This window comes from Mastacembelus armatus, unplaced genomic scaffold (genome assembly GCF_900324485.2).
Source record: "Mastacembelus armatus unplaced genomic scaffold, fMasArm1.2, whole genome shotgun sequence".
In the NCBI taxonomy this organism is placed as follows: Eukaryota; Metazoa; Chordata; class Actinopteri; order Synbranchiformes; family Mastacembelidae; genus Mastacembelus; species Mastacembelus armatus.
In genome coordinates, this window is record NW_022872910.1 from 217,307 (window position 1) to 227,834 (window position 10,528).

A 10,528-nucleotide genomic window follows, 5' to 3' on the forward strand; every position below is an offset into this window, starting at 1 on the left:
CTGACCCGTTTCCTGTTTTACAGCTGCTGCACATTCTCGTTGGTCCCTGACATATAAAGCTGCTAATTGTTGGGAACCTGCTACGACCCCTTTAATATCTTTTATCACAAATAGTACAAGCAAACTGAGAAGGAACATTTGACAAATGAGACTTTGTAAATTCTCTTCAGGATTTTTTCTCTTCAATGTAAATATCATGTTTGGTCAAATCAAAGATGGTGGATTTGTTGTTGAAGCTTCAATCAAAAATCTTCAGCTGTGAAAGTTTAAATCTTTTGTTGTTTTGAGTTTTTCTGTGTATTTTGATGTCTGAACATATAAACTAGTGATGTCAGTGTGTTATTAGTTAATACTTTAGTGTGAATTTGGGCTGTAGTTCTCCATGTTTCCAAGGATGGTGAACAATGGAAGGAGCTCATTGTGGCCTAATGACCCACAGTGTATGAAGAGGATTAACTGAGTAAGTCAGTCTGTTTATTTGTTTTCATGGTCTCTTATGTCTGAAGCATCAACAGTTGGTTGTGGAGTATTGTGTTGTCTTTCCTCCAAAGTTTTTTGTACAGAGTTTTGGTGTTTCATTGCGAGGTTGAATGAGACGCCTGTTTGTGGTCAAACTCACCTATAAAGTGAGATAAAAAGAGAAAGAAGTAAAGCAACATGTCTTTGGAGTTGTTGAAGTCAGACAGCAGATGAACAGTGTTCTTCCACTGCAGTAGAATGAAACAACTAAACAGTGTCTGCTGCACAGCTCTTCTCCTCAGCATCAAGCTGATTGGGCTTTGACTTCCTGCAACAAACCACTGAAGGTTAACAGTGTGTGTCTCCCTCTGGTGGATGTTGTGGAGTATTGTGTTGTCTTTGCTCCAAAGGTTTTTGTACAGAGTTTTGGTGTTTCCTGTCACTGTGGGCTTCACAGCACAGTAGTACACAGCAGAGTCAGACACTGCAGCAGAGGAGATGTTCATGCTGATTTGCTTTTCCTCCACTTTGACCTTCAGTCCAGGAACTGGATTATTTCCCACTTGTCCTGAAGCAGAGTGTGAGATGAGGAGCTCTGGTGGTTTTCCTGGATATTGGCGATACCAGAAGAAATAATCACTAGGTGACAGTTTGGGGTATTTGTAGGACAGAGTGACAGTGCCGTTTTCTAAACTGAACTCTTCTTTGTTGACTGGACTCAGATCTTCACAACCGACACCTGAAGGAAGACATAACTCTGTTATAACTTAATGCTCCAAAGGTTTTATCAGTGAATTCTATTTTACATTTCTATGTTCACTAGTGAATTTTCTCCTACCTGTCAGTGTGATCAGAAACAAAGCTGAAAACAGATGTAAGTGCACTGACTCCATCTTAAAGATAGAAGCTGTTTCTGCTTTAAACTCCACTGTGAGAGTTTCAGTCTTTTCTGTCCTTCAGTCACAGTTTTGCTCCTCCCTTCATCTCTTCATCTCCTCCTTTCACACAGGACTGACGACTTTTCAGCTTCTCACTGGTCTTTATTGCTTTGCATAACATTGCATGGTTTTTATCACTAACTGGCTCATTATCCAGGCTGTGGAGCTTGTTCATAAATGTTGTAGTTATTTTAAAGGGAGAAGTCTCATGGTCATTTGACTCCAAAGCAGCTTTTGCATTGGTGCCGATATGCCGACAACACTCAACTCTATTTTCCTGTTAAAAACAATAAGTGTTCTATGTCAAATCTGTTTATATGTTTTCAGGACATTAAATGCTGGATGGACTTGAATTTTTTACAGTTAAATAATGATATAATTGAAATAATGTCTTTTTTTTTGGTCCAAGAGTTGTGTCGTCTGGCATTGTCAAGCAGCTTGGCCCCCTGTCATCAAATGTATGCGACCGTGTTAGAAACCATGGCGTTGTCTTTGATCCTGCGTTGTCTTTTGATAAGCACATTAGTGCTGTTGTGAAAAGCAGTTTCTTTCAATTATGATCCATTGCAAGAATCAAGACAATTCTTTCCATGAAGGACCTTCAAACTGTAATTCATGTGTTTATAACTTCAAGGTTGAGTTACTGCAACTCACTTCATCTGAGTTTGACTAAATCATTGCTGGACTGATTGGAATTGGTGCAAAAATGCAGCAGCCAGATTATTGACTGGCACCAGAAAACGGGAGCACATTACCTCAGTACTCGCCTCTCTACACTGGCTCACGGTCAAGTTCCGCGTTGATGTTTTTAAAGTTTTACATGGTTGTGCTCCCCAGTATATTTGCAATCACCTCATTCCGTATTCCTGTGTGAGAGTGTAAAGTCAGGTAGGTGATTTCTATCTGAATTTTTTTTTTTTAGCATTTTTGCCTTTATTATATGGGTCAGTGGAGAGATGACAGGAAATATAGAATCGAGACTAAGGCAAGACAGGCAACACAAAGGCCACCTAGTCCCAGAGTTGAACCAGAATGACTGTGTTCATGGTTGGGCACGCTAACCACCACACCACATGTAGCCCCCTATCTGAATTATTTTTTGTTTCTGAAAAAGTTAAATGGGCAGAAAAAAATCTACCATCTGTGGCAGTAGAAAGGCTCAACAAAGACTGACCAATCATTTTACTCAACCTGATCAAAACCATAGGATGGCTGACCTGCCTGTCAAACCACTACTTGCACACACTCTGTCCTTGCACTCAAGTCAATAACCGAATCTCCCACAAGGTATTGTGGGCAGACCTGTGTTTATAGCTGCAGCTAATGAGCTATTGTAGAGAAAGTTCCCACAGCAGCTTTTGTTCACAAACTAAAGACTGTGTTTGAGTAAGCTGCAAAAAAAAAAAAAAAAAATTGCAGTTTGCAAAAACTAAAACCAGAATTAATCTTGTGGTTTTTCAACAGTGGTGGTGTTCAGGAGGAGCCAGGACTGAATTGGACCTTAAATTGACAAAACTAATTCAGTGGTGAAATCTACATCAATCAGTTAGTTTCTTTGTCATTGATGTGGATTTGCTGCTGATGTGAATCCTCCCCCAGTGTTTCATTAGCAGCTGCAACCACAGGGACTCTGATCAAACAGGAATGAGCAGAATAAATCTGATATGAAGCTGTGGTTTGAATCCCACTTCCCTCCTCTTTGAAGAGTAGTCAGATATCTGTGTTCAGGTTTTTGTACAGACTCTTCTACACTTTGTATCACTGTGTTTCTAGAGCACAGTAGTAGAGAGCTGTGTCTGCCAGGGTTAGACTCTTTATGGTCAGTTCAGTTGATGCATCTGATGTTTGGGATTCATATCGATTATCAGGAATATATTGACCTGGGTTCCCTTTGGCTCCTTTCCAGAGTATAAACTGAGGAGCTTCCAGGTCTGAATGATGTTTGTACCAGTAAAGATAAACATAAGTTGCAGTTGTTTGATAGCGACATGTGAGTTTGACAGATTCTCCTTCTCTTCCAGTGACTTCATCTTCTACAGGAGAGATTGTGTCTCCAGCTGTTAGTCCTGGAAAAAGTAGAGAAAATGAAGCCATTAGACGAACATTGTCCATGAGGCTGAGAGGAGAAGACAGTGGAAAATGTCAGTGTACAGTGTTACTCTGTGGACACAAACTGTTGACCAGGACTTCCTGACAAAGACAAATTCATTGCGAGGTTGAATGAGACGCCTGTTTGTGGTCAAACTCACCTATAAAGTGAGATAAAAAGAGAAAGAAGTAAAGCAACATGTCTTTGGAGTTGTTGAAGTCAGACAGCAGATGAACAGTGTTCTTCCACTGCAGTAGAATGAAACAACTAAACAGTGTCTGCTGCACAGCTCTTCTCCTCAGCATCAAGCTGATTGGGCTTTGACTTCCTGCAACAAACCACTGAAGTTTAATAGTGTGTGTCTCCCTCTGGTGGATGTTGTGGAGTATTGTGTTGTCTTTGCTCCAAAGGTTTTTGTACAGAGTTTTGGTGTTTCCTGTCACTGTGGGCCTCAGAGCACAGTAGTATACAGCAGAGTCAGACAGTTGAAGCTTCTGGATCTTCAGAGGAGCTGATCTGGATGTGGAATTCAGTGTGGATGAAAATCTCTCCCTGTACTCGTCTGGTGTGTTGCCTTCATCTAGTTTAACTCGATTCAGGATGAACGTGGGGCTGTTGTTTCCATCCTGTTTGTACCAGTAGAGATATGGACTTGTTGAACTGCTGTTATACAGACAGCCAAGTGTTACTGCGTCTCCTTCAGTAGCAGTCACATCTCCTTCTAGCTGCAGCACGTTGTCTTTTTGTGCTCTGCATTCTGTAAAACACCAACAAACAGTGTCAGTGTGCTGTTAAAGAGTCATGTCAATGCTGGAATGATATCAGAGAAACAGAGTTGTGTTCATACCAAGGCACATAGCAGCCAGCAACACTGAGATGAACAGAGGCGTCATATGTGCAGTGTTGAGGAACTGGGAGCTCCAGCCAGTATGAAGAAGGCTGTGATCTCTCTGTTTAGTCTTCATCAACACTAAGTTGGTGGATTAGAAGGAGGAGCCTGATCACAGTGACAGGGCTCATTCACAGCCCTGTGTTATTCCCCTGCTGACAACTTTACTCTGAACACAGTTTGGACCAGTCTCCTTTCAGTGTCCAACTTGTCTTGTATGTGATCATCATTGAACATTTCAGCTGACCCGTTTCCTGTTTTACAGCTGCTGCACATTCTCGTTGGTCCCTGACATATAAAGCTGCTAATTGTTGGGAACCTGCTACGACCCCTTTAATATCTTTTATCACAAATAGTACAAGCAAACTGAGAAGGAACATTGACAAATGAGACTTTGTAAATTCTCTTCAGGATTTTTTCTCTTCAATGTAAATATCATGTTTGGTCAAATCAAAGATGGTGGATTTGTTGTTGAAGCTTCAATCAAAAATCTTCAGCTGTGAAAGTTTAAATCTTTGTTGTTTTGAGTTTTTCTGTGTATTTTGATGTCTGAACATATAAACTAGTGATTTCAGTGTGTTATTAGTTAATACTTTAGTGTGAATTTGGGCTGTAGTTCTCCATGTTTCCAAGGATGGTGAACAATGGAAGGAGCTCATTGTGGCCTAATGACCCACAGTGTATGAAGAGGATTAACTGAGTAGGTCAGAGCCTGTTTATTTGTTTTCATGGTTTCTTGTGTCTGAAGCATCAACAGTTGGTTGTGGAGTATTGTGTTGTCTTTCCTCCAAAGTTTTTTGTACAGAGTTTTGGTGTTTCATTGCGAGGTTGAATGAGACGCCTGTTTGTGGTCAAACTCACCTATAAAGTGAGATAAAAAGAGAAAGAAGTAAAGCAACATGTCTTTGGAGTTGTTGAAGTCAGACAGCAGATGAACAGTGTTCTTCCACTGCAGTAGAATGAAAAAACTAAACAGTGTCTGCTGCACAGCTCTTCTCCTCAGCATCAAGCTGATTGTGCTTTGACTTCCTGCAACAAACCACTGAAGTTTAACAGTGAGTGTCTCCCTCTTGTGGATGTTGTGGAGTATTGTGTTGTCTTTGCTCCAAAGGTTTTTGTACAGAGTTTTGGTGTTTCCTGTCACTGTGGGCTTCACAGCACAGTAGTACACAGCAGAATCAGACAGTGCAGCAGAGGAGATGTTCATGCTGATTTGCTTTTCCTCGACTTTGACCTTCAGTCCAGGAACTGGATTATTTCCCACTTGTCCTGAAGCAGAGTGTGAGATGAGGAGCTCTGGTGGTTTTCCTGGATATTGGCGATACCAGAAGAAATAATCACCAGTTGACAGTTTGTGGTATTTGTAGGACAGAGTGACAGTGCCGTCTTCTAAACTGAACTCTTCTTTGTTGACTGGACTCAGATCTTCACAGCCGACACCTGAAGGAAGACATAACTCTGTTATAACTTAATGCTCCAAAGGTTTTATCAGTGAATTCTATTTTACATTTTTATGTTCACTAGTGAATTTTCTCCTACCTGTCAGTGTGGTCAGAAACAAAGCTGAAAAGAGATGTAAGTGCACTGACTCCATCTTAAAGATAGAAGCTGTTTCTGCTTTAAACTCCACTGTGAGAGTTTGTCTTTTCTGTCCTTCAGTCACAGTTTTGCTCCTCCCTTCATCTCTTCATCTCCTCCTTTCACACAGGACTGACGACTTTTCAGCTTCTCACTGGTCTTTATTGCTTTGCATAACATTGCATGGTTTTTATCACTAACTGGCTCATTATCCAGGCTGTGGAGCTTGTTCATAAATGTTGTAGTTATGTTAAAGGGAGAAGGCTCATGGTCATTTGACTCCAAAGCAGCTTTTGCATTGGTGCCGATATGCCGACAACACTCAACTCTATTTTCCTGTTAAAAACAATAAGTGTTCTATGTCAAATCTGTTTATATGTTTTCAGGACATTAAATGCTGGATGGACTTGAATTTTTTACAGTTAAATAATGATATAATTGAAATAATGTCTTTTTTTTTGGTCCAAGATTGTGTCGTCTGGCATTGTCAAGCAGCTTGACCCCCTGTCATCAAATGTATGCGACCGTGTTAGAAACCATGGCGTTGTCTTTGATCCTGCGTTGTCTTTTGATAAGCACATTAATGCTGTTGTGAAAAGCAGTTTCTTTCAATTATGATCCATTGCAAGAATCAAGACAATTCTTTCCATGAAGGACCTTCAAACTGTAATTCATGTGTTTATAACTTCAAGGTTGAGTTACTGCAACTCACTTCATCTGAGTTTGACTAAATCATTGCTGGACTGATTGGAATTGGTGCAAAAATGCAGCAGCCAGATTATTGACTGGCACCAGAAAATGGGAGCACATTACCTCAGTACTCGCCTCTCTACACTGGCTCACGGTCAAGTTCCGCGTTGATGTTTTTAAAGCTTTACATGGTTGTGCTCCCCAGTATATTTGCAAATCACCTCATTCCGTATTCCTGTGTGAGAGTGTAAAGTCAGGTAGTTGATTTCTATCTGAATTTTTTTTTTTGAGCATTTTTGCCTTTATTATATGGGTCAGTGGAGAGATGACAGGAAATATAGAATCGAGACTAAGGCAAGACAGGCAACACAAAGGACACCTAGTCCCAGAGTTGAACCAGAATGACTGTGTTCATGGTTGGGCACGCTAACCACCACACCACATGCAGCCCCCTATCTGAATTATTTTTTGTTTCTGAAAAAGTTAAATGGGCAGAAAAAAATCTACAATCTGTGGCAGCAGCAAGGCTCAACAAAGACTGACCAATCATTTTACTCAACCTGATCAAAACCATAGGATGGCTGACCTGCCTGTCAAACCACTACTTGCACACACTCTGTCCTTGCACTCAAGTCAATAACCGAATCTCCCACAAGGTATTGTGGGCAGACCTGTGTTTATAGCTGCAGCAAATGAGCTATTGTAGAGAAAGTTCCCACAGCAGCTTTTGTTCACAAACTAAAGACTGTGTTTGAGTAAACTGCAAAAAAAAAAAAAAAAAAATTGCAGGTTGCAAAAACTAAAACCAGAATTAATCTTGTGGTTTTTCAACAGTGGTGGTGTTCAGGAGGAGCCAGGACCGAATTGGACCTTAAATTGACAAAACTAATTCAGTGGTGAAATCTACATCAATCAGTTAGTTTCTTTGTCATTGATGTGGATTTGCTGCTGATGTGAATCCTCCCCCAGTGTTTCATTAGCAGCTGCAACCACAGGGACTCTGATCAAACAGGAATGAGCAGAATAAATCTGATATGAAGCTGTGGTTTGAATCCCACTTCCCTCCCCTTTGAAGAGTAGTCAGATATCTGTGTTCAGGTTTTTGTACAGACTCTTCTACACTTTGTATCACTGTGTTTCTAGAGCACAGTAGTAGAGAGCTGTGTCTGCCAGGGTTAGACTCTTTATGGTCAGTTCAGTTGATGTATCTGATGTTTGGGATTCATATCGATTATCAGGAATATATTGATCTGTGTTTCCTTTAGCTCCTTTCCTGAGTGTAAACTGAGGAGCTTCCAGGTCTGAATGATGTTTGTACCAGTAAAGGACGACACCAGTTGCAGTTGTTTGATAGCGACATGTGAGTTTGACAGATTCTCCTTCTCTTCCAGTGACTTCATCTTCTACAGGAGAGATTGTGTCTCCAGCTGTTAGTCCTGGAAAAAGTAGAGAAAATGAAGCCATTAGACGAACATTGTCCATGAGGCTGAGAGGAGAAGACAGTGGAAAATGTCAGTGTACAGTGTTACTCTGTGGACACAAACTGTTGACCAGGACTTCCTGCCAAAGACAAATTCATTGCGAGGTTGAATGAGACGCCTGTTTGTGGTCAAACTCACCTATAAAGTGAGATAAAAAGAGAAAGAAGTAAAGCAACATGTCTTTGGAGTTGTTGAAGTCAGACAGCAGATGAACAGTGTTCTTCCACTGCAGTAGAATGAAACAACTAAACAGTGTCTGCTGCACAGCTCTTCTCCTCAGCATCAAGCTGATTGGGCTTTGACTTCCTGCAACAAACCACTGAAGTTTAACAGTGTGTGTCTCCCTCTGGTGGATGTTGTGGAGTATTGTGTTGTCTTTGCTCCAAAGGTTTTTGTACAGAGTTTTGGTGTTTCCTGTCACTGTGGGCTTCACAGCACAGTAGTACACAGCAGAGTCTGACACTGCAGCAGAGGAGATCTGCAGATGAAACTCCTTTGTTTTCTTGTCATGTCTCATAGACCTTCTCCCTGTGTTCTCTGAATATTCTGCGATTAGCAGCTGTGGAGATGAACTGGACTTCTGTTGATACCAGTATACATTGTATACAGAGCCTGAATAGTTGCAGGAGAGAGTCACAGTGTCTCCTTCCAAAGTCGTCATTTCCTCTTTAAAAGGTGTCAGTAAATCCTCAGAGGATCCTGAGAAGAACAAAAATATGTTTCATCATGAAACTTAGATTTCTTGAAGCTGAACACACTGTTATAAAACTGTTCAGGAATGTTTCTGTATCTTCACCACTTTCTCCAGTTAGAGTTGACTTACCAGTATGAAAGGAGACCATCAGCATCCAAATGAAAAGCAGCAGCATCATTTTCACTTGGACTGAATGAACAACAGAGAGAAGACAGCAGCTCTTCAGTTCCAAAATGAAGCCTTTCATATTCAGTTGTGTAGCTCCTCCTCTTGCTGTGCTCTGTTTCCATTCAGGCTGATGGAAGCTTTAGAAATGACAGTGATGCTGCAGCCTCATCATCCAAGAAGCTCAGACTGTGTATCAACAAAGGCAAAGGCAAATTTATTTGTATAGCACCTTTCATACACTACGCAATTCAAAGTGCTTTACAAGGCATATAATTACATTAAAAGCATTGAAAAGAGCATTTAAAAGTAAAGACATTTAACATAAAACGAATTTAAATCAAGTAAAGTAAATTAAAATAAAACATAAAAGCACATTAAGAAAACAAGGATGAACAATTATTCAAAGGCAGCAGTAAACAACAGAGTTTTCAGTCCTGATTTGAATGAGCTGACAGTTTGAGCAGACCTCAGGTGTTCAGGAAGTTTGTTCCACAAGTGAGGAGCATAGTGACTAAATGCTGCTTCACTTTGTTTGGTTCTGGTTCTGGGAACACACAGTAGACCTGTCCCAGATGACCTGAGGGGTCTGGAAACCTCATAGGGAACTAATATATCTTGGCTATATTTTGGTCCACAACCATTTAGTGCTTTATAAACTAGCAATAAGATTTTAAAATCTATCCTTTGACTAACGGTAAGCCAGTGTAGTGATCTAAGAACTGGTGTGATATGGTCCAGTTTCTTGGTGTTTGTAAGGACTCTGGCAGCAGCATTCTGGATTAGCTGTAGCTGCCTGATTGACTTTTTACTAAGACCTGTGAACAAGCCATTACAATAATCTAACCTACTGAAAATAAATGCGTCAACAAGTTTTTCTGCATCTTGTTTAGACAGAAAACCTTTTATTCTAGCAATGTTTTTCAGGTGGTAATAGGAAGATTTAGTGATGGATTTTATGTGGTTGTTAAAATTCAGGTCTGAGTCAATGATTACACCAAGGTTTCTGGCTTGATTTGTAGCTTTCAATGACATGGAGTCAAGGTGAGCAATGACCTTTGACCTTTCATTTTTGGGGCCAAAAACAATCACTTCTGTCTTGTCTGTATTGAGCTGGAGAAAATTCTGGCGCATCCATTCTTTGACTTGATTAATACACTCACATAATGAAATTAGAGGACTATAATCATGAGATGATACTGATATATAAAGTTGGGTGTCATCTGCATAGGTATGATGGTCAATGTTGTAGTATTCCATAATCTGAGCAAGGGGCAGCATGTAGATATTGAATAAGAGAGGACCAAGAATAGACCCCTGAGGAACCCCACATTTCATTTTTGTTCGCTCAGACTCATAGTTACCAAGTGAGACAAAATAGTCTCTATCTTGTAAGTAAGATTTTAGCCAATTTAACACTGAGCCAGTAACTCCCACCCACGCTTCTAGTCTATCAAGCAGCACATCATGATCAACTGTGTCAAATGCAGCACTGAGATCCAGTAGTACTAAAACAGAGGTTTTGGATTCATCATTTTTCAAATG

At 40.5% G+C, this 10,528-nt stretch overlaps 1 protein-coding gene across 1 annotated transcript; it reads right to left on the minus strand.

Annotated features, from left to right (window-relative positions):
* Window positions 1-615: 615 nt before the first annotated feature.
* LOC113129620 (uncharacterized) lies at window positions 616-9,171 on the minus strand. The gene is made up of 8 exons (XM_026305657.1): window positions 8,948-9,171; window positions 8,558-8,823; window positions 8,117-8,129; window positions 5,717-5,815; window positions 4,045-4,243; window positions 1,298-1,413; window positions 892-1,198; window positions 616-619 (listed from the first exon to the last, which is right to left on the minus strand). The coding sequence occupies exons 1-8, from the start codon at window positions 9,063-9,065 to the stop codon at window positions 616-618; spliced, it is 1,122 nt and encodes a 373-aa protein (XP_026161442.1). The 5' UTR covers window positions 9,066-9,171.
* Window positions 9,172-10,528: the final 1,357 nt, after the last annotated feature.

Excerpts from the sequence above, each read along its gene's own strand:
- LOC113129620 (XM_026305657.1), bottom strand. The coding sequence starts at position 9,065 with ATGAAAGGCTTCATTTTGGAACTGAAGAGCTGCTGTCTTCTCTCTGTT. Across the intron at positions 8,824-8,947 it reads GATGGTCTCCTTTCATACTG|GATCCTCTGAGGATTTACTG; the intron begins GTAAGTCAACTC and ends TGTTCTTCTCAG. Across the intron at positions 4,244-5,716 it reads ATACCACAAACTGTCAACTG|AATGCAGAGCACAAAAAGAC; the intron begins GTGATTATTTCT and ends GGTGTTTTACAG.